The sequence below is a fragment of the Engystomops pustulosus genome, chromosome 2 (assembly GCF_040894005.1).
Source record: "Engystomops pustulosus chromosome 2, aEngPut4.maternal, whole genome shotgun sequence".
Lineage (NCBI taxonomy): Eukaryota > Metazoa > Chordata > Amphibia > Anura > Leptodactylidae > Engystomops > Engystomops pustulosus.
The window spans coordinates 214,858,882-214,886,664 of record NC_092412.1 but is presented as its reverse complement, the minus strand read 5'-3'; the positions used below and the strand labels follow the sequence as shown (position 1 = coordinate 214,886,664).

The following is a 27,783-nucleotide window of genomic DNA, read 5'->3' as shown; positions in this document are numbered from 1 at the left end:
AACGATTACGTAGAAATATTAGAAAGCGGCTTTTCCTTTTCAGCTATTTTTGGTTGAACGCTGTCATAAATGAATAAAAGGCCTTGTCTGGGTGTCTTTTGTGCAGCACCTGTAAACATAATATAAATCAAGCTTTCAAGCAGCTGGCTCTTTGTATGGATGTGTTTGTCACTGTGACACGCTGTGCATGATTGGATAATCTATAGGACATAATTGGCAGCCAGTGCAGTGGGTTTATTGGCTTAGACCATTATGGTAGATCAAAAGACCACCATAGAGACCAAGGCAATAAATCCTGTAAATGCCGTCACATATGTTTTAGGCTATTGTTAGACTGCTCTGTCCATCAGTGTCATAGCAGATCGATGACTGACATGTCTAATTCCTGCATGTAATATACAGCTGGAATCTTAGACACCATAGAGATTTATCAGAAGCGTTCCAAAGCAGAACTGTTCTAGTTGCTCATGGCAACCAATCAGAGCTCAGTTTTCATTTTCCCACATGTGTTTACAAAATGAAAGCTAAGCTCTAATTTGTTTCCATGGCCAACTAGGACAGTTTTACCTCAGACATTACTGATAAATCTGTTTCTGTCATACAAATAATTTTCTTAACATCAACATTCCCAATTAATTTTTTTTTATGAAGACTTTGTTAGCCGTGTAGAAAACTTATTGAATGCAGTAACACTTTCATAACCTGCTATACTAAATCAATAGCTGTTCACATAATACCAGATTTATGAATAAGCCCTGTTATACCCGTGGTTCCCTCAATACTTTAATGTCTACCAATATTACAAAATAATGTTTAGATCAAGACGTACAGGTTGCTGCTGAACATGTTGCAACCCTGTAAATATTGGGTAATCAAAATAATTATCATCTCTGTTGTAGTAGTAGTAAAATCTTGTTCCCTTTTGAATTCTGGTCATTCTATAAGTGAGAAGGAGTCTCCGTAGAGACCTAAAACTGGCTATAGATTTAAGGCCCAGTTGACACCTTTGTCTGGGCTTTGTCTGAATGTCTTCACCTTCCTATTCCCCATCGTCTTCACCTTCCTATTCCCCATCGTCTTCACCTTCCTATTCCCCATCGTCTTCACCTTCCTATTCCCCATCGTCTTCACCTTCCTATTCCCCATCGTCTTCACCTTCCTATTCCCCATCGTCTTCACCTTCCTATTCCCCATCGTCTTCACCTTCCTATTCCCCATCGTCTTCACCTTCCTATTCCCCATCGTCTTCACCTTCCTATTCCCCATCGTCTTCACCTTCCTATTCCCCATCGTCTTCACCTTCCTATTCCCCATCGTCTTCACCTTCCTATTCCCCATCGTCTTCACGTTCCATTCCCCATTGGTCTTCACCTTCCATTCCCCATTGGTCTTCACCTTCCATTCCTCATTGTCCTTCACCTTCCATTCCCCATTGTCCTTCACGTTCCATTCCCCACTGTCCTTCACCTTCCATTCCCCACTGTCCTTCACCTTCCATTCCCCACTGTCCTTCACCTTCCATTCCCCACTGTCCTTCACCTTCCATTCCCCACTGTCCTTCACCTTCCATTCCCCACTGTCCTTCACCTTCCATTCCCCACTGTCCTTCACCTTCCATTCCCCACTGTCCTTCACCTTCCATTCCCCACTGTCCTTCACCTTCCATTCCCCACTGTCCTTCACCTTCCATTCCCCACTGTCCTTCACCTTCCATTCCCCACTGTCCTTCACCTTCCATTCCCCACTGTCCTTCACCTTCCATTCCCCACTGTCCTTCACCTTCCATTCCCCACTGTCCTTCACCTTCCATTCCCCATTGTCATTCACCTTCCATTCCCCATTGTCTTAATTGTATAGAAGGTTACCTCTGTGTTGTTACTGTTATTAAAAGCAGAAAAGAAGGCACTGGCTGCTTCGCTATTTTTTTCCACTATTTATTAACGGATGGAGCAACTGAATCTGTTGAAATCCGGTGTGAACTGAACCTAATCCGTTTATAGAGCTTAACAGTCCATAGGTTGTGTGGTATTGCATGGCAGCCACTTTATATTAATGGAGCTAATCTGCAATACAAGACTCCACTAATAACAGGGGTGGCGCTGTTTCTAAAAGAAAGCAGCCAAGAATGATGACATCTCTGTTCCAGTGCCCTAACCAACAGACAAGGAGGTGGGGTTAAATATGAGGCTGTGTCATTGTACATGGATTGTTACGGAAGGGCAAATTTTCTTTTCTCCACTTGGACTGGCTGCAGATTCTACTGTATACAAACTGTAGTAAAAATGTATATGAACCATTAGGTTTATTCATAATTCTTTTACTGGCATATCTTATATGTATATTTCAGAATCATTATTTATGTACAAAATTGTTAGTTCCTTTAAATGTACTATATCCTCTATACCCACAAGATCCTCTGAGAGATAATAAATACCTCTACTACAAAGACAATGTAACCTATGACATCTAGCCATACACTCATGTTCCTTAGAGATCATTCTAATTATGACAGAACCCAGGGTCTGGATTATGTAGAGACCCCTGGCTTCTTATGTGCATGAAGGCTCCTACACCTAAAGGAAGATGAAATGAACACTAGTCCAAGGATGACAGGACATCACCGTATATGGGGGTCCACAGATACTATATATGAGCTGAACGTAGCGAGAGGACAGTGGAGTTTATACAGAGGCCAGTCAAGGTGACGCATGTAACCGAGCTCATTATTAGAAGGGAGAAATAGTTTTAGTGAAGAGGCTACAGGAATACCTCATTATTTCTGACATTGTCTATCCAAGGATGCTTAAGGGAAGGAAGATCAGCATCTGATCCTTAATCCTGTATTATACCCGTCTACCTCAATTCAACACTTATTAGTGCTCCGTGATCTTTCCTGCACACAGAACAGAGAGAGAGGGATTAACCGCAGCGGCTTTCCATTCAGGAGATGACTGAATACGGTTCTCCAGAAAAAAAAAAGAACTTAAGATATTTCCACACATTATTTATATAATATTGAAATATGGAAGTGGAATATGAAGCCTAGCGTTCACCAGAATGAAGACAAGCATAGCTGGCCGTGGCGGGAATGTGGAGTGCTAAATATATCTTCAACTAAGAATTTCCTTTATATTTCTGATACCATTGATGGTGCCATAATATTCAAAGCACAACAATAATATTCAAATGTTTTTGTTTTTGTCTTGTTTTTTTCAAAATACAGGTTGTTCTTAAGTTGAAATTGTATGTAAGTTGAAACTCTCCAATTGTCACAGGGACACAAAAAACATGTCTGGAGCTACAATTATAGTTTCAAAATTGTTTGCTGTAATGAGACCAAGGATTATCAATAAAGCTTCATTACGGACACCTTACAGCTGATCATTGCAGTCTGGGACTATAGTAACATCCAGAGAGCTTCACCAGAGGTCACAGTGGGCAGAGGGGTCCGTCTGTAACTAGTGGTAGTCTGTAAGTCGGGTGTCCTTAAGTAGGGGACTGCCTGTAATTCTCTTAATTGGTGGGGTTCGTAAGAACAGGGGCCCTTAGTCCCCCAGCAGTTAAACATGAGTCATTCTGATTTATTTAAAGTCTATGGTAATGCTAAATATAGAGGGACATAGTAACCAGACCCCAACCTACCTTGTGGAATTACAGTCCTATGAAAAATACTGATATGGATCCCATGAGTCCTGCAGTTATAATGTCCCATAAATCTATCATGTGACTTTACTATTATGCTTGACCGCTTGGGTCCTAATAGGCAAGTCCTGTTAAAGTTTATGAAAATATTGGGCATTACCATATTTTACCCCATTAAACTTCTAACCCCCTTAATTACAATTTGAAAGTTCCTTTTTAGAATTCCCTGTTTTATGTGAAATTTCATCCATTTACCTATGAAAAAAAAACTCTCCTTCAAAGTTGTGAAAATAGGGAGGAGTCATATTTTGCCTGAGATGAGTCAAGTTTAGAGAGTGCAGGGGAAGTGTCACTTTTCATCATATTTCAGATTGCTTTCAGGCTTGTGTTTCTTTGAGCTTCAGAAACGGAGATACAAATAGCTATAAAAAAAGTAGGCAGGTAGATTTTTAGCTGCATTTCACATTTTCAACTGTATTTAACTGCTTGTATCTCCAGTAGCTCACAGACACAAAAGCAACCTCCTTAGATTAGATTCTCATCTTTAATATGATACTAGATGCATGTTTCTAGATACTATAGAACCCAAGATAGGGGCATCTGCAGCGATTCTCCCTCTGCAGCCTCTAAACTTGACTCATCTCAAGCTAAATTTTACTCTTTGCTCATTTTCATTCAACTGCAAAAGTGTTTTTTATAGATAAAAGGGGTGATTCTAGAAAGGATATTCTTATAACTTACCTGAGGGGACTAGTATCTGCAGTCCGGTTCCATTTAAATGACACCTACACATCGGACTTTATGCTGCCGTGAACCCATTAATTTATAGGCACTTTCTTGTTCAAGGATCTGCGTTTATTCTCCATTTTATTTCAGTAATTTCATCTTATTTCACATAGTAATCACATATCCTGCAGTTAGTGAAAAATAGATCTTCTATTGTCATTTTATAACATTAATATGTATTGTTCTTCTTCAGGTATTTGGGTGATGGCCGATTTCACCTGGAGTCAGTAATGATCGCCAACCCAGACACGAAAGCTTTCAGGTACATTGGTATTATTAGTTCATTATCTGTTCCTATAAATCTGTTGAGGAGATGAAAGATTCCCCTTAAAGGCATCCCTGTGGGTAGGTCTTTCACATTTCCCAAATCACTCTCACTTTATACCTAATCCCTGCTGATGATTCCACCCTGTATGTAATCCAGGCTGGATTATTATATCATTATATAACTCGCTGCAGGCCCATGAACCACTATTCTGTACATTTAGATAATAGATGGTATTTATGCTCATACTTTATACAGCTTAATAGCTGGACCAGCCTGCCATCTTCTGTGTCACCACTACCCCCTCTTAGATTGTAAGCTCTTGCGAACAGGGCCCTCATTTGTCTTCTCTCATCTGATCATGTTATTACTCTGTCATGTCTTAATTTATTCGTATAAATGTTCCTCATGATCTGTAAAAAGCTGCGAAATATGATGGCGTCATATAAAAAAAAGGGGATTTTTTCCAAGACTCAATGTGATGGATGTGGCGATGAAAATGTGTGTGTTTAGTTTTTATTTAGCAGGGTTCACTACCTTATAGCTCATACATCTCTTTATTTTTCACCTTAACAATAGCAGGTAGAAGAGATATCCTCACTTGTGTGTATTTCTTTGCCTTGATAGCGATGTCTGCTGCAGATACATCCGTTTACTTTCCTACCTTGCCTCATATATCCAGAATAACTGTATGAGATGTGTTTTCAATATTCCACTTTGTCTACTCCAAATATAATGTTCATGCCGAGCTGGGCTTGTTTCATGATCAGTCCTAGGGTTTACAGATTTACACACCAGACTTGTTTTATACGCTACATTGCTGAACGTGGTGGGGAGAACCTGAATAAATGTTTATCAGTAGTTACTCCAAACATTCACTGTCCGCGTGGACCCACAATGACGGGAACATTTGTGGGTCTATACCAGTGGTGGCAAACCTATGGCACGGGTGCCAGAGGCGGCACTCCAAGCTCTTTCTGTGGGCACCAGGGTCATCTCCCCAGCACACCAGACAGGACTCAAAGACTCTTCCTGCAGTTCCAGGCAACTTAAAAGATGCTGCATTCAGTCATATTTGAAAGTGATATTTACTTGGTTACTTGGGACTGTAGGAAGAGGGAGAATGTGTAGACAGGGCCAAATTATCTGTGAAGGACCTCCTGCAGGCCCCATGATTCTCTGTGTACAGAGGGACACTGGAAAGAAGCTACAATGATGCAAATTTCCCTCCTTCTTTCTACTGTGTTGGTGTCCTCAGGAGGCCAGTATGATTGAACGTTGTTGAACATGGAGCAATAAGTTACTGCTTTAATTTTTGGTTGGCACCTTGCAATAAATGAGGGGGGTTTGGGTTTGCAGTTTGGGCACTCAGTGGCTAAAAGGTTCGCCATCACTGGTCTATACTTTATCTATAGGGAAGGGCGATTTGCATTATCCTTACTTTATATCCAGTGGACATGAGGCCTTGGTCTGATCCTATTCAGATTACAGTAAGGATGGATTTGGTACATTGAATGTTCTGTTAATCTGGTGCGGAGGTAAAAAAAAAAACACTTAGTTTGGACTGAGGACCTGGAAATTAAGAAGTTTTACAATAAATCTTGTCTAATGCCCTTTAAAATGTGTTCAGAAACTTGTTAGTGGAGTGATAAGGGCTTAGAAAATAGAGATTAAAGCTCAGACTAAAAGCCATAAAAAGTATACAATTTATGGGCTATTTTTAGAAGTTTTTTTGTCAGTGATGAGGAGTTTTGCAAAATGTGTATATTCAGGTAAAAAGTCTAATATTGGCAATATATTTTTGTATAGAATATCAAATGAATGCAAAATTGAGAGTTTGTGATTGTAATGACAGGACGGGTCTTGCAGTGCATTTCCCCCACAAACATTTGGCTATGGCATGTTTTTAGACTTCTGACCTATCTTTAGTTGTCTCCTGCAGGTTAGTGTTTTCACAGAACTTGTCCTGCTGGGTTTTTGTTGAGAAATGATTACAAGCCAGAGATAGTTGTATATAGTGGAGTATGTTACCTTACAGAATCTCAGCTCAGGTTGTAAAGGTCCTGTTTGTCAGCAGGTATTATTGTGTACCATACACAGAAAATGGGCTAGAACAGTTTTTAGCAAACCCTTCAAGCCAAGTACCCCCTTGTGGCAAAAAGTTCACGGACAACTGTGGCTGGCACACGCTATTATTGTGGGCAGCCGTGGCTGGCACATGCTGTCATTGAGGGCAGCTGTGGTTGCACCTGCTATTATTGGGAGCAGCCGTGGCTAACACACTGTTATTGAGGGTAGCCGTGGCTGGCATATGCTTTTATTGGGGGAAACCATGACTAGCACACACTGTTATTGGGGGAAGCTATGGCTAGCACACACTGTTATTGGGGGAAGCTATGGCTAGCACACGCTGTTATTGGGGGAAGCTATGGCTAGCACACGCTGTTATTGGGGGAAGCCATGGCTAGCACATGCTGTTATTTGGGGTTAGCCGTGGCTGGCACATGCTGTCATTGGGGGAAACCATGGCTAGCACATGCTGTTATTTGGGGGTAGCCGTGGCTGGCACATGCTGTCATTGAGGGCAGCTGTGGCTGGCACATGCTGTCATTGAGGGCAGCTGTGGTTGCACCTGCTGTTATTGGGAACAGCCGTGGCTAACACGCTGTTATTGATGGTAGCCGTGGCTAGCACACGCTGTTATTGGGGGAAACCATGGCTAGCACACACTCTTATTGGGGGAAGCCATGGCTAGCACACACTCTTATTGGTGGAAGCCATGGCTAGCACATGCTGTTATTGGGGGCAGCCATGGCTAGCACACGCTGTTATTGGGGGCAGCCATGGCTAGCACACGCTGTTATTGGGGGCAGCCATGGCTAGCACACGCTGTTATTGGGGGCAGCCATGGCTAGCACACGCTGTTATTGGGGGCAGCCATGGCTAGCACACGCTGTTATTGGGGGCAGCCATGGCTAGCACACGCTGTTATTGGGGGAAGCCATGGCTAGCACACGCTGTTATTGGGGGCAGCCATGGCTAGCACACGCTGTTATTGGGGGCAGCCATGGCTAGCACACGCTGTTATTGGGGGCAGCCATGGCTAGCACACGCTGTTATTGGGGGCAGCCATGGCTAGCACACGCTGTTATTGGGGGCAGTCGCGGCTGGCACACACTGTTATTGGGGGCAGTAATGGCTAGCACACGCTGTTATTGGGGGCAGCCATGGCTAGCACACGCTGTTATTGGGGGAAGCCATGGCTAGCACACGCTCTTATTGGGGGAAGCCATGGCTAGCACACGCTCTTATTGGGGGCAGCTATGGCTAGCACACGCTCTTATTGGGGGCAGTAATGGCTAGCACACACTGTTATTGGGGGCAGTAATGGCTAGCACACGCTGTTATTGGGGGCAGCCATGGCTAGCACACGCTCTTATTGGGGGAAGCCATGGCTAGCACATGCTCTTATTGGGGGCAGTAATGGCTGCCCCACACTCATAGGGGTGATATTATTGGCACACAATTTTATGTGGGGTCATGTGGTTGGTACATGCTGTTATGTGTACTATGTAGCAGCCTGGAATAGACAACATAGGCAACTTAGTAGTGCATAATGTGATAAAGATGAGATATCTCTTGCTTCATTATGATAATAACAATCTTTACATAGCTCCATCATATTATGCAGCACTTTACAAATCATAGGGGACATATACAAATATAATTTTACATTACACACAGCCATATGGAACAATAGGAGTGAGGGCTTCATTCAGTACACCTTGTTACCGATGATTGCTTAAATGGTTCACCCATGCCATGGTAGCAGGAGGGAACATTACTATCCCATGCTGTCCATGGTAGGCAGCATAATAGTGGCCATACTGAGGGGATCAGTAATTCGGAAAGTAGTGTTGATTATAATTTTCTTCTATGGCATGTACCACCTGGGGTTTGGAGTGAAGCAGGGTAAAACCACTCATCACAGCTACACATAGGCTGCTTGCCATCCTTAATAAATCATTAAATATAACAAGTTGTCCTATAGTTGCCGCTACACTATATGTTTACCTAATTATAACGCGCTCATGTTCCTTTTCAGTAAGATTCCCTCTACAGGGGAGATGCTGTATATCTATTTGTGTGCCGGTATATCATGATAACCCTCACTCTCCGGCCTTTTGATGTATTTGGTGGGGCAGCTGCACTGAGGGGCAATTCTACACGAGACAGGGGCTAGTAATGCGTTATCACCAGTGACTGATTAAGATTGAATGGTCACTGGCTGTTGCGGGTGCTCGGGTCAGGAACACCCAATGCTGGCCTACTCTGCCACTGTCCACGCCACCCTTCCATTTGGTGTGATGGTGGCATAAAGAGGGAAACAATCACAATTCCTGGTGGTTCACAAGGAATTGTGATTAATTAATGGCTTGTATGCCAGAAAACTATCGTACAGACCCTGATAAACCACCCCTATGTATATAAAGTAGTGTTCCTTATAGTCAGTTTTTCTTGCCTTATGTTTTGACATAGTTGTGCCCCTAAGAGTCTGATCACATTCAGACAAGTGTTTCCAAATTCATTATAGACATAAATGCAATACAAACGCTTTGTGGATCTATATATTGATGTGATTCATATAGAAACTTTTAATCTATATGTGTATGTATTTCTGATCTATGTTTCCCCCCTCGTGTCCTCCCACAGGTATGACCCATACAGTAAGGTTTTCTCCCGGGAGTATTACGATCACAGCACAATGCAGAAAAACCGAGGCAATGCCATTTCATCTGCTGCTGGGGCAAAAACCTGGGGCCTAATTCTGGGTACTCTGGGGCGGCAAGGATCCCCCAAAATACTTGAGGTAAGCACTTTCCTATCTTCCTGCTCCTCTTCATTATCCTTTCATTTATTATGCAGACACCTGTCTCTACCTCTTTAAGATGCTCAGGATTCATCGCTTTAAATGCGGTTTCTCATTAATTAAAAATCGCTGGAGGATTTGACACTGAAGTATGTGATGATGACTGAAGTTTGAGAACAAGTGCTTACCTAAAAATACTAGTTGTAACCCTTTCACCCCCGGAGCGGACTACATAGTGCCGTTCTGCAGACCTGAATATCGGTGGAATGGTTAAAGCCTTCATGCAGGACGGGATCATCAGGCTCTCCACCTCTTTTTCTCAACATAAGCCGCTTCCATGAATCTACCTCCCCTCCTCCAGGGAGATACATTTTTAGTCCTTGTTAATCTCAGCAAGGAATTTATTTTTTTTTCCTCTGCCTAATTTACATTTTTCCTTTGCATATCAGGAGCAGTGGGTCATCTCACCCTCCCCTTTCTCTGGTCTCCTATGCAGATCATTAAACCGGACACATGCGTCCGTTTTAATTAATCCTTGCCTGGCATGTGCGCCTCCATCAGCGTGCCAGAGATTGTTGGGCATACCGGGCAGCAGCGGGTGGGAGGTGTAGTTGTGTTGGTGTTACACTACGTGTGAGCGGGTCCAGGAGGAGCGTCGGCTGTGAAGGAGTTGATGATGAGGGGATGAGTATGGTGTCCGTGTAGGATGGGGAGGGGGTGGTCGGCGACGCCGTGCCTCTGTATGGGGAATATGATTAGGTCTGTGTGTTTTGCCAGGGTCTTTTGTTTTAGCTCCCAGCAGCAGCACCCTGTCGCGTTCCTGCTAATGAGTATTCCTCTGTCTATCCTGTGTAACGAGGACAGGCCTCATTAATCTATTGGCTGCAATTACAGAACCGCAATTATTATTTGCACTTCTCATTAAATGAACTTGGAATGGTTATTGTTGGTTATTTATCCATCCACTCCCATCCCGTGTGGAAAACAGAGGGGCTTAATTAACTTCCAGCCCGGGAATCAAGACGGGGGTCTCCCGCAGGAGGGGCGGATGACAGAGAGTCATTGAGGATGGAATAATCTGTCATCTTCTTCCCAGGTAGACGCAGGGGTGTATTTTCTAATAAAATGCTCCCTTGTCATACAGAATGATTCGAATAAAACGATATTGATATAGAGATATAGCCACATTAACTCCTTCCTAGCTGGGATGTGTGTTACTGGCTGTGAACCCGTAACCAGATTAGCACTCGGAGACTCAAGTGAGCTGAGGCGACACTAACACAGAGGGAAACCAAGGTGAATGTACGTCTGCCAGAGGCCTGAAGGGAAAACTAAATAAAAAATGTGCTAAAACACCATTCCCGTCCTGCCGAAAATCAAATTATGTCCCTCTAAAGTTATGCAAAGCGAGAGGACAGATTGTGTGGACTGGTCACGCAGGGGGATATTACCTTTTCTTTGTATTTGGAATAAGGCTTTTCACGGCCCCATCATTAGAGTCATTTACTGAGAACCACATTCACATTGGCGCACAAAGACCATAATGGAGCCTGATTGACTCGAGGTGGGTCTGTAGTCAATATGTGGCCATAATTTAGGCATAACATGTGTTGTTTTTCAATGTTCACAGTACAGCACATTACAAATTCAGTAAAACTTCAGTTTCAGCATCGATAACAAGAGAAATGGTTCATTTTTTTCCTCCCTATTTTATGAAAAAATGTTTTTTGGCAATTTTTTTATATTTCTTTAAATAACTTTTGGACTATGTTCACATCTCTGCTTATCTTTTCCGTTATTATTGTAGCGGAACAATAAAATAGAAAAGAAACCAAATGGTTGGTCTCCATGTCTTTTTACATTAAAAGGGGAATAGGTTATATTTTTATTCATAATGGGTATTTGTTTTAAACAGGATGGTCACAAAGTGGCATCTGTCCTTCTGAATGTATGTAGTCTCCTATCCACCGGCAGCATATTATAGAGCAGGAGGAGTTGCACAGAGTATAGTGTCCTATCTGCAGGTAGCATGTTATAGAGCAGGAGGAGCTGAACAGATTGTTCCTATTGTCCTACATGCAGGTAGCATGATATAGAGCAGGAGCTGAGCAGATTTTACAAATCGTCCTATCTGCAGGTATTATGATAAAGAGCAGGAGGAGCTGAACATATTGTACCTAGTGTCCTATATGCAGGTAGCATGATTTAGAGCAGGAGGAGCTGAGAAGATTCTACAGAGCACCAGGTAGCATGTTATAGAGAAGAAGTAGTTGAATAGACTGAACAGTGTCTTATCTGCAGGTAGAGCAGGAGGACCTAAGTAGACTTCACAGTGTCCTATCTGCAGGTGGAGCCGAGTATATTGTACATAGTGTGTGTCCTATCTGCAGCCAGTCTGTCATAGAGCAGGGGGAGCTGAATAGATTGTATAGTTTTATGTCTGTAAGCAGCATGTTATAGAGCAGAAGTAGGCAACTTTATTGGTAAAATATTTCAGTATCTTTTATTGAAATCTTTATTTTCTTTCTTTTTGGAGTCCAGTGGAAGGTCTCTTTCAGTGATTAGCAGCCTCTACTTTATGATCATGCACATAGATATTTCTGACAAACACTGATTATATACACATTTTTACTAAGGAGCCCTATTTCTTTATCTGTACGTAATGTGACAACCCCAGTGTGTCCAATTTTAGATTAATCTTGGATATTCCCCCACCAGAGTATCTCACATTCATGTTATTTTCTTGGTAAAGCTGGCCATCTTGATATCAGAGGATAAAGTGTAAGGAAAGTATCTGTATAAATCTAGTGTTTTTGCATGTGTTTTAGCGGACTTCCCCCTATAGTCTCAGGCCTCTATATGTATATTTTATTAATGTATAGAATTTTTTAGTGGCTATTCCCACACATATGAGTATTTGCTTGTTAGTTCTGTGTGTACCTGGTTTAATCTCGTCTCGTTATTTTCTAGCTTCTGACTTAATTAATTAGTATGGATATTCACTGAAGGATAAGACTTGGACGACTGCCTTACCCCCAAATGCTCTCCCCGTCTAACGCACTGTGGCTCTCTCTCCCCTCAGCACCTGGAGTCACGTCTACAGGCTCTCGGCTGTCGTTACGTGCGGCTTCTGCTGTCGGAAATCTTCCCTAATAAACTCAAGCTGTTCCCAGAGGTGGAAGCGTGAGTACAGAGAGCGGAGCTGTAAACACACACACACACCACGAGCAGCCCTCAGCATGGGGTGGCACACTGGCATTGGGATAACCCTGATATGTAAAACTATATCACCATCCACTTTCACTCCGTTAAAAGGGATAGCCCATATTGTGGTCTCATGTGTAGATTTCTGGATGTCTAATCTCATACGTACGCAGCCATTCCTCACATCTGACCGTACCCATTTATCATGACTTTATTAGTTCATATCTATATGTTGTAGTTACATTTGTATATATATCTTTCATATATGCCTACAGCAAGGTACATATCTGGGGTCCGTTTCATATTAATTCATCTGATAAACCAAAACCTAGACCCAAAAATCTGTCGCATATAATATATTAAGCGTTACACCTCGTAGTGCAAACAGCACTTCTATAGATTTGATATCAAGTGGCTCCTCAACTACAGACAATTATATAAAATTTAAAAAGGAATAGGAGATCACACCACCATATGAAATAAATAGCTACATTGTATTGAAATTTAGTTAAAAATAATACATAATAATAAATTGATAAAAACTGACACCTTTGCATATATTTTATAAAATATATGCAAAATTTATATGCATATAAATGTATACAAACTGAAACTTTTGCATGTATGGAATGAGTCATAGAAAAATTGCATTGATTTTCACATGATTATTGCTTCTTTTTATTAGCTTTATATCTATTTTTTTTTTCTTTTTAAAATAATGACCATATATTTGCGTCCAGTCCAGTCCAGTGTCTCCCTTCACCACTGCCTTCTGCGGTTATATAGAGGCACAGTGGTGGCATCACATCAGCAGCCACGCATCCACTACAGCCTACAGCAATGGCCTGTATTACACTGCAGCCGTGTGAGTCTTGTCAGTGTGGTGTCTACGGCTCTATATACCAGCAGAAGATGGTAGTGACGGGTGGCTTTTTAATGAAGCAGATGTGAAGGTTGATGTAAGTATAGGTTCATAATTATCTAATTGAATTATATTTACACCATCTGGGGCAAATAGATATAATATTTACCATCCTGGACAACCCCTTTAAAGGAAATCTACCATCAAAATCCATCCTGATAAACCAGGGACACTTACTCCTAGATCCTGGCACTGTGACTGTGGTAATCTAATTATATTTGTTATCCTTCTAAAATTAACTTTAAAACAGGGAATGGCTCTGGGGTTGTTATCAGAGCCCCTCTGTACTTCAGCTTTACAGGTTGTTACACTGTCTCACCCTGCTCCCTCAGTATGTTCCCCTTCCTCTGCCCTACACATTATAACAGCCTGCAAAGCTACAGCACGGAGGGTCTTTGGTAACTCTCCCCATAGCCTCTCAGACTCATTAGCATAATCTATGAGTAAATGTCCCTGGTTTATCATGTTGGATTTTTATGATAGATTTCCTTTAATGAATGTAGAAGTGACTGCCATTTTAAAAAAAAAATGCTAAATCTTTTCACGTATTATTGTTACCTTGTGTGAGTGAAGAGGTTTTGTACAGGCAGTCCCCGGGTTACATACAAGATAGGGACTGTAGGTTTTTTCTTAAGTTGAATTTGTATGTAAGTCGAAACTGTATATTTTATCATTGTAGTTCCCGACAATTTTTTTTTTTGCCCCAGTGACAATTGGAGTTTCACATTTTTTTGCTGTAATAGGACCAAGAATTATCAATAAAGCTTCATTGCAGACAATTTTAAGCTGATTATTGCAGTCTGGGACTATTTTAAAGCATCCAGAGAGCTTCACCAGAGGTCACAGTGGGCAGAGGGGTCTGTCTGTAACTATGGGTTGTCTGTAAGTCGGGTGTCCTTAAGTAGGGGACCGCCTGTATTAAAAATGTAAAAGAAGTTACCCAAATTTTTTAAAAGTAAAAAGTGGGCCTGAGTATTAAACTCCAAACAAATCATGCCTCTCTGTAAAACTGACCAGGTCAGCATGGATTCATACGTCACATATCTTTCTATATATATTTTTCTCCTTTTTATCTTCTTTCTTCTTTTGTTTTGACTGTTACATCTGTCTACCTCCCATCTCTCTCCATCCATCCATCCATCTTCCATCTCTTGGACCTCAATGTAAATCCATCTGTGACTTTTTCTTTCTACCATTCCCATTTGTATGTCTGTCTCGTAGTCTGACATTTTCGGATTTCCTAATAAATCACACAGCAGATGTAAGTGAAACGTATGAAATGATTGGATGACATCCGCTCTTATATTTTTCTTTTAATGGACTAACAGCATTATCTCTCTAAAAGCTTTTAGGTGCAAAACTGTTTATAGAAATGAATATTTCTATATGTAAAAAAAAAAGTGTTCTCAAGGAACAAAAGCGGTGAAGTGTCTGGAGACAAAGGGACAAGGTCCTGAAAACCTCTGTAACTGTTCCTATTTAACTAGAACGGTAAAGTTAAGAGCATTAATGAGATGCCTATTATTTCTGACCTGATGAAAAGAAGAGGTTAGCTCCCAAAAGCTTGTTAAGAGAAGATGCAGGCAGTCCATTAAAAAGTATCATAAACCACAAATGTGGTGGAACATCATCCTTCACCGGCCTGAACTGGAGGCTACATTAATTTATAAACAGAATATTTCAGGACCAGTTTTAGCTTCTTGGCTTTTAACTTTGGCTCTTAACCCTTGCAGATCCTGATGTTTTTGTATGTCTTAAAAACGGCGCAAGGCCAAAGACTGCTATTGTCTTATTCTGTGTTCACATCTGCATCAAGAGCCTCCATTATAGGTCCAGTCTCGGGTGACTGAAAAAAATAGCACTGGTGTCTGACGGCTGGTTTTAGTGTTTTGTTGTGTGACACATCTATCACCTCTACAGAATTTGTAAAGCAGATGAGAACTAAGCCTGTTCTATTACTTAACAGGTGGATACAGGTTGCCTGCCCGAGGCTTTCGATAGATTGGGGAACTGCCTTCCCTAAGCCTTTGCTGACTCCATATGAGGTAAGCTCCTCTGCGGTGAAGCCTATGGCTAAATTCATTGAATTATTTTATTAGTTCTTAAAGTATAACAAAACATTTGACAAAAGCTGCATAAATGTAAATAGTGCAAATAATAATAGTAAACTTTCAAATATACTTTATTATAGAAATCTGTTCATGTGTCCTTTTCTTTTCACCTGCCTTTCTTCATGTAGTAAAGATCAGGTCTACTGATGGTAGATGTGTCCTAATAGGTTTCTGAGGAACATCATTCCTCGGGATGTCTTTTGTTATAACTCTATATGCTGTGATTGCGGAAATATAGAGTTATAAAAATTATGCAAATTACCCTGGGGCTACGTCACCTGAGCGCCTCAAGAACCATTGAATTATAGCGCAGTGCTAACGGTCCCGCTTGATGGGGGGGGGGCTGGACCGCTACGCGGGGAGTGCATAAATTAAAATAAGAAGCTCCATTAGCCGTTTGGGTGATGTAGCCTGAGCACCCCAGGGTAATTAGCATGACTTTTATTTCTGTATATTTCCACAATTGTGGCACATAGTTATAATAGAAGAAGTCTGTTCCTCGGGAATTCTTTATTAGGACACATCGGTCATCACTAAACTGATGGTAGATGTCCTTTAAGGAGTTTGGGTAAATCAGCGTTCTGTCCTGTATCCACTGACAGCTGAGAGTTACTCCAGGTACCTTTACTTTCTGTAAAGGGTTAAATAAATCATCCAGCGAAATATTTTCTAGGTATGGAAAGAGTTACTCATTAGCCTTTTTATCTGTCTGAAGTGGATGGACCTCAGAAGGCTTTTAGAAACACTGCTCACTGCAGGAGAAAGAAAGAGAAAAAAGGCACAGAGAAGCTATGTTACTTAATGAAGTATATTACAAAGTTATTATCACCTGCTGTATTCATTTATGAAATCAATATACCTAACACAGTGTGTTTGCCACATCACTCCCTAAACTGTACCAGTCAGTGGAAACCAGCAGGGGTGAGAGGTGGTGGTAAAATAATTAGTGTTCTCGAATGTGGTTCTCACTGAAAATGAGTTTGTTGCTCATGATAGGATAAAACGTAGCAGAGCTGACCAGTATTAATGTAAATCCAGTGTTTGTTTGATCAGCCATTCAAGGTTGAAAGAAGGCTGGTTGTATGGGATTACCAACGTGGAAAAGTTGCCTCAGGAACCGTTTCCTCTATTATATCACCAGTTCTGGGAATCTCCACTAACCTAACATAATGGGGCACATTTATCAAGGGTCCGCACACACCGCATTTCCATTGGGTTTCCCGACTATTTCGCGCCGACTATAATGCGACACTGGGGGCACGGCCATCAGACAACCCGACTGATTCGGACTAAGTGTGGGATTTAAAATTCAAATTGTGTCACAAGACCTGCACTTACATGCACCGGGAAAAAGAAGGTGAACTCCGGCGGACATGATCGGGGAAGCGACACATGCAGGATATCGGGCGCGCGATCTTAGTAAATCGCGCCGAACTTCATCCTCGTCGGACAACGCACCTCGGGGATCCCGCAGGGAGCGGGTAAGTAAATGTGCCCCAATGTGTGGATAATACTAGACATTTTTGCAAACTACACTTTTATAACCTGCTATGTTTATAGTTGTCCTAATATTTAGTATGCCATAAAGGTAAGTCGGTGTTTGTGTCTCTGTAAAGTGGTGATATCATCTGTGTATTGTGTGAGCCATTGAATAATGGAACCAAAAGGTAATATTTCACGAATTGTATACATCAGTTGTGTATTCCAAGAACACGGTGGTACGCAATTCCAGTTTATTGGCCATTCTACCTCTTGCAGCTTTATTTCATGTACCCAAGACTATGAGGCTGTCACTTCATACTGAACTGGTCAGGTTACTAGGAGGATTTACTAGATGGCTTATGTTGCCTGTGAAGCTGTTGTTAATATATTGTATATCCATTTTATGTCATTCTGGGATTCCTGCTGGGCTCCATGATGACATGTTCTCAAGAAATCACAGAATAAGGCCGGCCTCACATCTGAGTTGGTTATTTGTATCGTTCTTCTCCATTATAATATCAGAATAATAAAAATAAAGGTGGGCTGAATGATTGAAGGGACGAGTACTATCCGGGTTGATGATCCTATTGACTGTAATAGGGTCACTGGTCTTCTGTTTAGGTAGTCCATTGGTTTAATCTATGGAATCTGCAATGTTGGCTCCTAGTTGAAATATGTGGTCACTGCTTACTTTACCCATGAAAGAAGGTTCTCAAATTTTCATCCCCTAGTAGTTATTAAACAATAAAGATTGTTTGAACCCCCTTATTTTAATCAGTTTTGTTGCTATTTTAGCTCCTATAATGATGGTCAGTGTAAAATTCCAGAGTGTAGGGGGGACTCTCTAAACACACTTCATGATTCCTCTGTGCTATGAGATGCTGTGTGCTGTCCATGTGCTTGGAACACCAGAGTACAGGGTTTATCTACACTTTTATTTAGCTTCTGAACATTCTACTAGTGTCTGACACATGGAAAGAAAGAATACAGATCAGACATGAGGTGATGATATGGATATAAAATCTCATCCGTTTACCTAGATAAAAAAAAAAATATCCAACAAGCTTTTGGTATTGAAAATAAGAATCTCATCTTTTGGCCTGTCATTTGTAAGAGTCAGAACAAGAGATACAGACAGAAGTGTCTAAGAGCAGAACAGTTCTAGCTGCTCATGAAAACCAATCAGAACTTAGCTTTCATTTCCCCACAGTTGTTTATGAAATTAAATCTCAGCTCTGATTGGTTTCATGAGCAACTAAAACAGTTTAACCTCAGACACTTGTGATAAATCTCCCCCATATAGTAGCACATTTGTCATACGCTGGGTATAAGTGTGCCAGCAGTGTATGATGGGCCGTGGCTGACCTGTGTAGAATTGTGCTCTAGCCTGCACTTACTTCAGGGCCTGTATGCCAGGTTCAAGCTCTGATAAATTTGGTCAATAGATTTCATCAAACGTATGGTTCTGTGAGCTACAGGACTGGAGATACAAGCTGTCTGTATCTCTGGTTCTGTAGATAACAAAGCCACAAGTTGAAAGATGAGAATCTTATCTTTAATATGACACAAAATGTATGTTTCTAGGTACTGTGGAATCAAAAGATATTGGCTTCTGGAGTGACACTCCCCCTGCAACCACTAAACTTGACTCATGTGAAAATGAGGTGAGAAGAGGCATATTTGGCTGACTTTGGAGGAGATTTTCCTATGGTTTAACAGGAGAGATTTCACACAACAAAAAGGGAATTCTAGAAAAGACATTTCATAAGTAACCTGAAAGTGGTAGTAGTTAGCTAGTGGGGTAAAAGCTGGTGTCAGGTTGTCTTTAGCTACCTGTATCAGAAACACAAGCGTTTTGTGATCTGAAAGATGAGATTCTTAACTTTTATAGAGATGAAGATAGGGGCGTCTGAAGTGACGCTCTTCCTGCAATCTCTGAAAGTGACTCATCACAAGCAAAATATGTCTCTTCTCTGCCCATTTCCACATGGCTTTGGAGGTGTTGAGATTTCACAACACAGAGTGAATTCTAAAAAAGGACGTTTTATACCCTACCTGAGGGGGGAGTTAGTAATTTAATGTGATAAAACCTGCTGACAGGTTCCTTTTAAGGGATCCTCAGGCTTGCACAGCTCATATACTACCTGGACAGTCTTGGACTGTGTACAGTAAATGCCTTTTCTGGCTCTCCTAATATTAAGGTATCTGCCTATTTTGGGAGCATAGAGGAAGCCGATCCCTCATTCAGCAGAGCAGGATTCCTCTCATTGTGCATGCACAATATTCCTATGCTGAAGAATGGATTTACAGTCTGTTGCTGAGTTACATCTCCCATGATATACTGTTAGCCATACTGGATCCTTATCCCGGGAGGAGCACTAGTTCCATTTGTAATAGACCAAGACAAAGGTCAGCAATGTAACGCATGTCAGATTAGTGTAAATCGTAATGCAGGATTTCCAGGGGATCAATGGAAAAGGTGAAGAATGTGCTATATATAAGGTGAATTTATTCTGTGATTATGATGTGTATATATATATTTTACAGGCCTCTGTGGCTCTCAGGGAAGCGGAATGGCAGAAGACTTATCCCATGGATTTCTATTCCAATCAATCATTGGGTCCTTGGACAGTGAACCACGAGTCTCATCGTCCTCCACGAGCCACAGCCAGACAAACAAAGGTTAATTCTGTTCTGTGACCACCTTGTACTGTTTGTGTGTTGCATATGGACCTGCTTTCAGCAGCCTGTGATTTCATGGAGATTTTATCTATATTTTACTATAACACTTCACACGCTTTCTTTGTCCTGCCTTTGTATTCATGTTTTATTGAATGCACTCTTGTTTTATCTATTTTTGTCAGTATAAATTTGGAGCGGTAGGGGTTTGCGTTTTTGCGTCCCCCTGATTTTTGTACGCCAATTGCACCACCTAGTGGAGATCAATAAACTTGCCGCCTTTACGCTCCAGTAGTGTATATTGGACACAATTTATGTCCGATCTCCTGAAGATTCAGTCATGTTTACACGCATGTTCTATATTCTATGGTGTAATAATGGATAATTGCAGTGCAGGGGACATGAAGCGTGGCAAAAAAATGAAGCACCCGCGTTTTTATTTTATACGAAGAAGTAAAAGTCGTTTCTTAATGGATTTGCAGGAGCCTTGAGCCAGCAGGAATCTTTATATTGTAAGGGTAGAGGTCAGTGTAAGATGGAGAGGCTATCCATGCGGCTTCTGCCTGGAGCCGGCTAATGCTGCCGTTCATCATTTATCCTAACACAGTAGTTGCCCAATTGAAGGTCTTTTAAGTGGTATTTTATATTACTGTTTTGCCTTTGTGTTTCTCTTATCATCTGTAATGGAACTTGCACACAATTAGAAACTGATACACACCGTCCAGAGACTAAAAGGGTAACTTCATGGGGTGAATAGCAATGGTCCTCTAGGTAGATACGTTTATATCACTGCATTATTATAATAAAAGGAAAATGGAGTACAGGGTTGGATCTAGTGTCACACTGCTGTTCTCTGCTGTGAGCTTGAAACATGTAGAAGATGGTCTTCACTCTCCAATGTCTTGTTGCATTATCTCTCTCAATTTGGCAAGGTTCTGCTATGAGGCCACTCTTTAGGGATGTGCATATAAGGGCAGTTTTACATTAACTGCGATCAGGGACCATGTAGGTTCTGTTGTCCTGGAAGGAGCATAGCTGGGGGCGGGATTCCTTGCATCATATTGATTTTTGATGCAAGGAATCCCTGCTTCCTCACTAAACAGCAATGCTGAAATGTAATCAATTACAGCAATAGCGCTGCTGTTTAGTTGGGAAGCAGGGACTCCATGCATCATTGATCTAAATGATACAGGAAATCCCGGCTACAGCACTGTTCTTGGGCCATGCCAAAGGCTTCTAAATGTTCCCTGATCACAGATAATGTAAAACCGCCTTAAGAGTGGCCTCACGTCAGGACCCTGCCAAATTGAGTCTCTTTTCAGAGATACAGTGTCGGCACTGATGCTTATTGAGGTTGCAGGGCCTCCATGCATCATTGATTGATATGATGCAGGGAAACCCTTCCCCAACTATGTGGTAAGCTCTTGACATAGGGCTATACATGGTCGCTGATCACAAAAGTGTGAAACCCCCCTAGTCTACATACACAATACTATTATGCATAGGGGAAGTGCTAGAGGCTACTGAGACATAGCCCCACCCCTAGTGCACAGAGAGACCTGATTTACAGAAATATAAAATGCAGATCACTTGGAAATAAGAAGGATATCTGTTCCTTACTCAATGCTGGTTTTACTTGTGTGGAGATTTTGGAGCTGGTAAAGTCCTGATGCCCGCTGTTTTATACATCCCCGTGCTCCATTACCATCATTTTTCTATGTGAGAGATAAGTGGTGGGAGCGCAGTATTGCTTTTCTTGTACCCAGTTATAGACGCGAGTTTCTACAGCAGTAATTGTACACTTCCCATACAGTCATGTAGCCGCCAATGTACACAGTGAAATCATTTAGGAAACATAATAAACTCCCAGTGTGCGGCACACAGTGATGTTTTCTCCCTTGCTGCTTCCTAAATGGCATTCAGGAGTTCCTTCACTCATTTATTATGGTACAAAGCGGAAATTGCTGTACCTGGAGATAGTCGGTGTACGCAAAGGTCACTGATCCAGCAACTCCCGACATTGAAATTATCCGCTTTCCTTAACTCCTTTGTGGAGGAAAACATTTCAGAAATGGACATCTGAAGAGAAATAGCATCATGGCCTGTAAATGGCATATTCATGTTTTACACCTCACATATATATGTACTCCTCACATATATGTACATACATGCCCTGAGGGCTAGCTAACAATATAGAGGCTAGTGAATGAGGTTATATAGATCGGATTCAGTTCTCATAAAGGACACGATTACAGAATAGGTCTGTTCTGTAAAGCTGATGTGTGCTAGATATAAGAGAAGCTTAACAATACAAAAATATTAATGGCACATAAAGCATACCTCCCAACATTTGTGAAAGGGAAAGAGGGACAAAATGGCGGCACGCGGCGATCCCCCTAAGCCACACCCCCAATCACTCCCTGGCCACGCCCCAAATTTTAGCCATATTATAATAATAAAAATCATGTCAATAAAAAAAAAAAAAAAAAAAAAAATTATCCTCATTGGGATTTGAATCCAGAACCTGCAGTGTCCATGTACAATAATGATACAGCGCCCCAACCAACTGAGCTATAACTTCTGTGATTATCTAGGTGTAGAATTTTGGTAACTAAGAACTATGACTACTGTTACACTGTGACACAGATTTACTGCCTTGGTATATAGGGAGGGATCTTCTCAGAGGTTATTATTGTAATTATTGAGACTATTATTATTATTATGGAGACTATTATTATTATTATTATTATTATTATTATTATTATTATTGAGATGATTATTATTATTTTTACTATTATTAATAATCATCTCCATAATAATAAAAATAATAAAATTTATAATAATAATAATAGTCTCAATAATTACAATAATAATCTCTGAGAAGATCCCTCTCTATATATCAGTGCATTAGTCTGTGTCACAGTGTAAATGGCAGATAACACTTCTTAGTTACCAGAAATCCTCAGCTCTGTATCACTGGGCTTATAGCTCAGTTAGTTAAGCTTCTGTCTATGGTGCACAAGGTCCCAGGTTCAAATCTCAGCCTGGCCAAAACTTTATGTAATTTAATTAAATAAATAGCTTGTGTCTGGGGAAGCCCTGGAGACCATATATGGACAGATGCTGATCTGACCTGATGACGTGGTCCCTGCTCTCTCTGCTAAGCCAACACTTCTCTGAAAAGGATTCCCTGCCCGATGTCTGCTCTGGGGAACCCTAGGAGATGCAGTGACCATATATGGACAGATGGTGATATGAAGCTGATGACGTGGTCCCTGCTCTCCGCTAAGCCCGACACTTCTCTGAAAAGGATTCCCTCCCGATGTCTGTAGAAGCCATTCTGTACTGTGAGTTCTGGCTTTCAAAGTATTTACTATGCGGACACAACGCCGGGACACAGCGGGACCTGTGGGGAAAATCCGTGACAATCTCATAGCTGCCCGTGAAGCGGGGCAGAGGTAAGAAAAACGGGAAAGTCCCGTCAAAATCGGGACGGTTGGGAGCTATGCATAAAGGAGTACAGTATATCATTGGTATTTCATGCTTTACAAGTTTTATCAAGCTTTAATCAAGACTTATTAGCTACTTCCCAGTCACTTCTTCAAGGGAAAACTAACCCACACTAACTAAACATATCTTTGAAAAATGCTATTTTACTGTGATACAACTATCCGTATATTAGTCCGCATGCCTGTGAAGTTCCAAAGTCCATTTGTAAAGTTGACTCACTATATATACATATACATATTCTATGTTCAGACAAGGGGCCTGCTTTCTCTTCAGCTAAGCCAACTCATTATTCACTGTCTGTGTCTCTTGCTAAAGAGAATTCTTGAGGGATGGCTGGATAAGGAAGTTGAGAGACCCTGTCTGTCTGTGATTGGCTGAAGACAAATCAGCACCCCTCCCTAAGGTATTCTCTTTATTGGGGGCTCACTAAGCCGGAAGGACATAAATTTGTCGGACTACCACAAAAACTGACTGAAACTTTTCAGGCACGTGCAGCAATATAGGGATATTGTACTGCTGTGTAATAGTTTTTAAAGATATGTCTAGTTAGTATGAGTTATATTAAGTGACAGGTTCTCTTTAAAGGGGTTATCCTGCCTACTAAATTCACCTTATACATTTTTGCTGCTCTTGATTTAATGCTTCCTGGCCATTCTCTGCTTTATTATCCTTTCTGAAACGCATAAAAATACTGGTCGGCCTTTCATTAGCTGGGACAGATCAACGATGAAGCTGGGGATTGAATGAGCAGTCGGCTCTGTACGAGGGACTCAGCAGTAGAAACGAGCACAAGACTGAGGAGCATAAGGACAGGAGATGTAGGGGATCCAAAAAAAAATGTGTAGGATTACTTTCATTATTTTAAAATGCAAATTTAATTTGTCAATAAAAATTCTTTGAATGGGATAGTCACTTTGCAGATTAGGGGTAATGTTCTAAAAATAAGAGAAAAAAAATGGCAGATTACAGCCAATGACTGACCTCAGCAGTGTTCAGCCATTGACGGGCACAGACATTGGCACAGAGCTGCAGTGTTGTAGAGTAGGACAAACCCTTTAAAGCTACCTGCCGCAGGCCGCAAGCAATGGACGCAAGGAGCAATGTTTGTGGTCTGGGGGCCTTCGGCACGTCATTGCGCTGATGGTAATAGAAAGACCATAAACATGGGCAGGATTAGGACCTGCTCTGTCATTTTTGGATTGGACACTCGGCACATACAGGAGCCAATGAAACCACAGGGCCCATTGAAATTCATGGGGCCATGTTGAAACAACAGCTAGCACATGGCCAAAAACAAAGTTTGTGTGCATGAGACCCAAGTCTGTATCCTCATTTAATTATATTCTATAAGGAAACTTTTTCTCTGCTTTTTGTAGGGTTTGTTGCCCAAAAAGGATCCGTCGGAGGACAAGTGTTCAAAGTCAACAGATTGCCAGTGTCAGGAGCAAGCTAAGTAACCATGGGTGACGGCTGTGATCCCCGGCGCACCCCTCAGGACTACTTCTATACTGAATATTAGATACCGAAGTCATCTGCAGGTGTGAAGAGACAAAATGAGCCCATGTTTTATGTCGGCTCAATAGAGCTCAGAAGTATCATGATTCCATTATTAGTTTCATAGACCTGGAGAGCATCGTCTATTAACCCGTTCATGTTATAGAACTGACAAAGCATCGCTCCATTAGTTTATTACATTTCCATGCCCTGAAATTTGTGGAGCGTAGTCTGAGGTCAGGTTGCACCCAGCTGCACCCTCCGTCTCTGTCTTGGGGTTTCTCGAGCCGTGCAATGTCTGCAGCTAATTAAAAGCTTTTGCTTAATAAGGGCTTGTCTGAGCGCCTCCCCCCACCTGCTGCTGTTGCCTGGGCAATGAGGAATCAGAAGCCATGAAGCCCCCACTACTGGCACAGACTGCAGCATCCCCTCCTGCGAGAGCCAATCACCTCCTGTGTGGAGACCCACAGCGAGCGGCTCTGTAATGTCTATGTGATGGGATCACGGGCTTTAATGTTCCTTGGAAGGGGCCCAGCAATCACTGCGCCTGCAGCTTCTATCCTGGGAAGAGCTGAACTCGAGGGGTGTTACATTGATTGAAGTAAGAGAGCGAATAAACAACAAACAGCAGATGCAGAAGAAAAGCTTGAAAAGGGTCACACTTCCAGTCATGTGAAGTTCCAAGGACTTCATTTTCCTTAACACAAAATGGAAAATATTGTTTCTTTTTTTTCTATTAAAAAAAAAAGTGGACAAAATTGAATGAACATTTGTATTTGATGGCCAATTGATCAAAGATAAAGTACAGATACAGGATATATGTTCATGGATGTGTATAGATATTATTTATATAGCGAGATACAAATACACTGTTAGGCTACATTCACACTGCCATTGTGGGGACGTATATACAGCCACACATACCTCCTCATAGATGGCAATAGGTACCTGGCAGCAGTACGGTGCCACACACTTGTGCCGCCATACCGCACTGTACACAGGGAAAAGATAGAACATGTTTCATCTTTCTCCATTCATACAAGCGTGCGCCGAGCATCCCAGCCGGGCAAGCATAAGTCTGTGTAAATGAGGCCTAAGGCTGTATCCATACAAACTTACAAGTTGTGTTATTCACAAAAAAATTATTTCAATCCCTTCATACACACATTGCTGGTTACCTCTGCAAATGTATGAGCCGACTACTAAGGCCACAAATTATAGAGCCGTTCCTATTCCTGACCACATTTTCATCTTGGACAGTCCTTATTGTGGTCATCAGTGCATGAGCGGACTTCACATCCCGATGACACACAACCCACAAACAATAGACCACACAAAATCCAACACAAAAATAGTTTGATATGACTCACATAAATGCAACAATGCCTTCTTCTTATGCAATGCCTTTCTACGTTGCTGCAGTGATCGTGCCCAGCCCCGGCACTAGCACCTCAAACATGAACCGCACTGTTTAAGTGGGTGAAGAGCAAGTGAACTCCCTCTGTCACCCATCGGCACCCCTCAATCACAGGGTTTCGATGAAATCACAGGAAGCCCAGCGGTCCTTTGAGGGCTTCTTGTTGTGTTTTTTTATTACTCCATGACAGAGGTAGTTGACAGGATAATACACTGCACTATATTGGTAGAACATTATAAAAGAGATCAAGTGATCTCCTGTTGGAGCACTGTAAGAAAAAATAAAGTTTTCTAAAGTAAAAAAATAAATGAAAAAAAACATCCTTCCCCTAAAATCTCCCGTCCCTTTAAAAAAGAAAAAATAAAATCACTCTTTGTTCCTCCACCCCCATTCTAAGCTAGGTTTAAAAACTTATAGTATTTATCCTGTACGACAGAAAAGACAGAAAAAAGTGATAAAAAAAACCTTATTAACGCCATATGTGAACAAATAAAAATGACACAAATAATAAGCCCTCACATGGCCACATTACAAAACATTTTACATTTTATAGGACTTGAGAGTCGATGATGGAAAAGGGATTTTTTTTCCCCCCAAAAGGATTTCATTCTGCTAATGAAGGTCATTTTTAAAAAAAGAACTAAATTTGGTTTCGCTGTATGTGTGTTGACTCAATGCCATGTGCTTTGTGACTAGTCAGTCTGCCCCCTGGGAATGGCTGAAGAGGAGTAGTTTCCCCCCCACCCTCTGGAAACCGCTCTTCCTTGTGTGATTTTTAATGACTAATACCGCCCAACATCCGCCCTGCTCCCATAATTTTCATGTCCCCTTGCATGCATTCTTGCACCTGAGTGGTCAGCATCGTGTGCAACATGCACCCGGACAGGCTAGACACTGAGGCAGCGGGAGCTACGCAATGTACGAAGCGACTCCTGTACAGGTGAGTAGTGTGGCGCATGCACAGATGAATGCGGAGACCTTGCGGCTGGCTCCGCTTCATCTGCGCATGTTCGGGCACACATTGCTGACCACGCAGGCACAAGAATGTCTGATACGGGCAACAAGAGTTGCGGACAGTGGGGCGGAACATGGATTGGTGATGTCTGCTGGGGGGCGAGCCGGGGCGCATGAAAATGACTGGAGATGGGCGGGTAAGGGGCGGTATTAGTCGTTTGTAAATCACACACGGAGGAGCGGTTACCCAAGGGTGGGGGGGGGGAAGCTATCCCCCTTCAGCCACTCATAGGGGACGAATGGACTTGTCACAGAGTACATGGTATTGTATGGTAATATATAACTTTTTTCAGTAAAATCGATTTTTCATACAAAACTGTTTGGCAGTCTATGTACAATGCTCTATGGAGACTGGAGGGTGCTAAAAATGGGTCTCCTGGTGACAGG

At 41.7% G+C, this 27,783-nt stretch overlaps 1 protein-coding gene across 2 annotated transcripts in view; it reads left to right on the top strand.

The window, feature by feature from the left end:
• The window catches only part of DPH1 (diphthamide biosynthesis 1), a 166,327-nt gene extending 139,591 nt beyond the window's left edge, over nucleotides 1–26,736 (top strand). Inside the window, exons 7-12 of one of the 2 annotated variants that reach the window (XM_072138109.1) lie at nucleotides 4,622–4,690; nucleotides 9,407–9,563; nucleotides 12,646–12,746; nucleotides 15,656–15,734; nucleotides 19,830–19,964; nucleotides 24,848–26,736. In XM_072138109.1, coding sequence (XP_071994210.1) covers nucleotides 4,622–4,690; nucleotides 9,407–9,563; nucleotides 12,646–12,746; nucleotides 15,656–15,734; nucleotides 19,830–19,964; nucleotides 24,848–24,928 — 622 coding nt within the window. In that variant the 3' untranslated portion in view covers nucleotides 24,929–26,736. The remainder of the gene's footprint in view (nucleotides 1–4,621; nucleotides 4,691–9,406; nucleotides 9,564–12,645; nucleotides 12,747–15,655; nucleotides 15,735–19,829; nucleotides 19,965–24,847) is intronic. The other variant, XM_072138108.1, reaches the window with a different exon arrangement.
• Nucleotides 26,737–27,783: the final 1,047 nt, after the last annotated feature.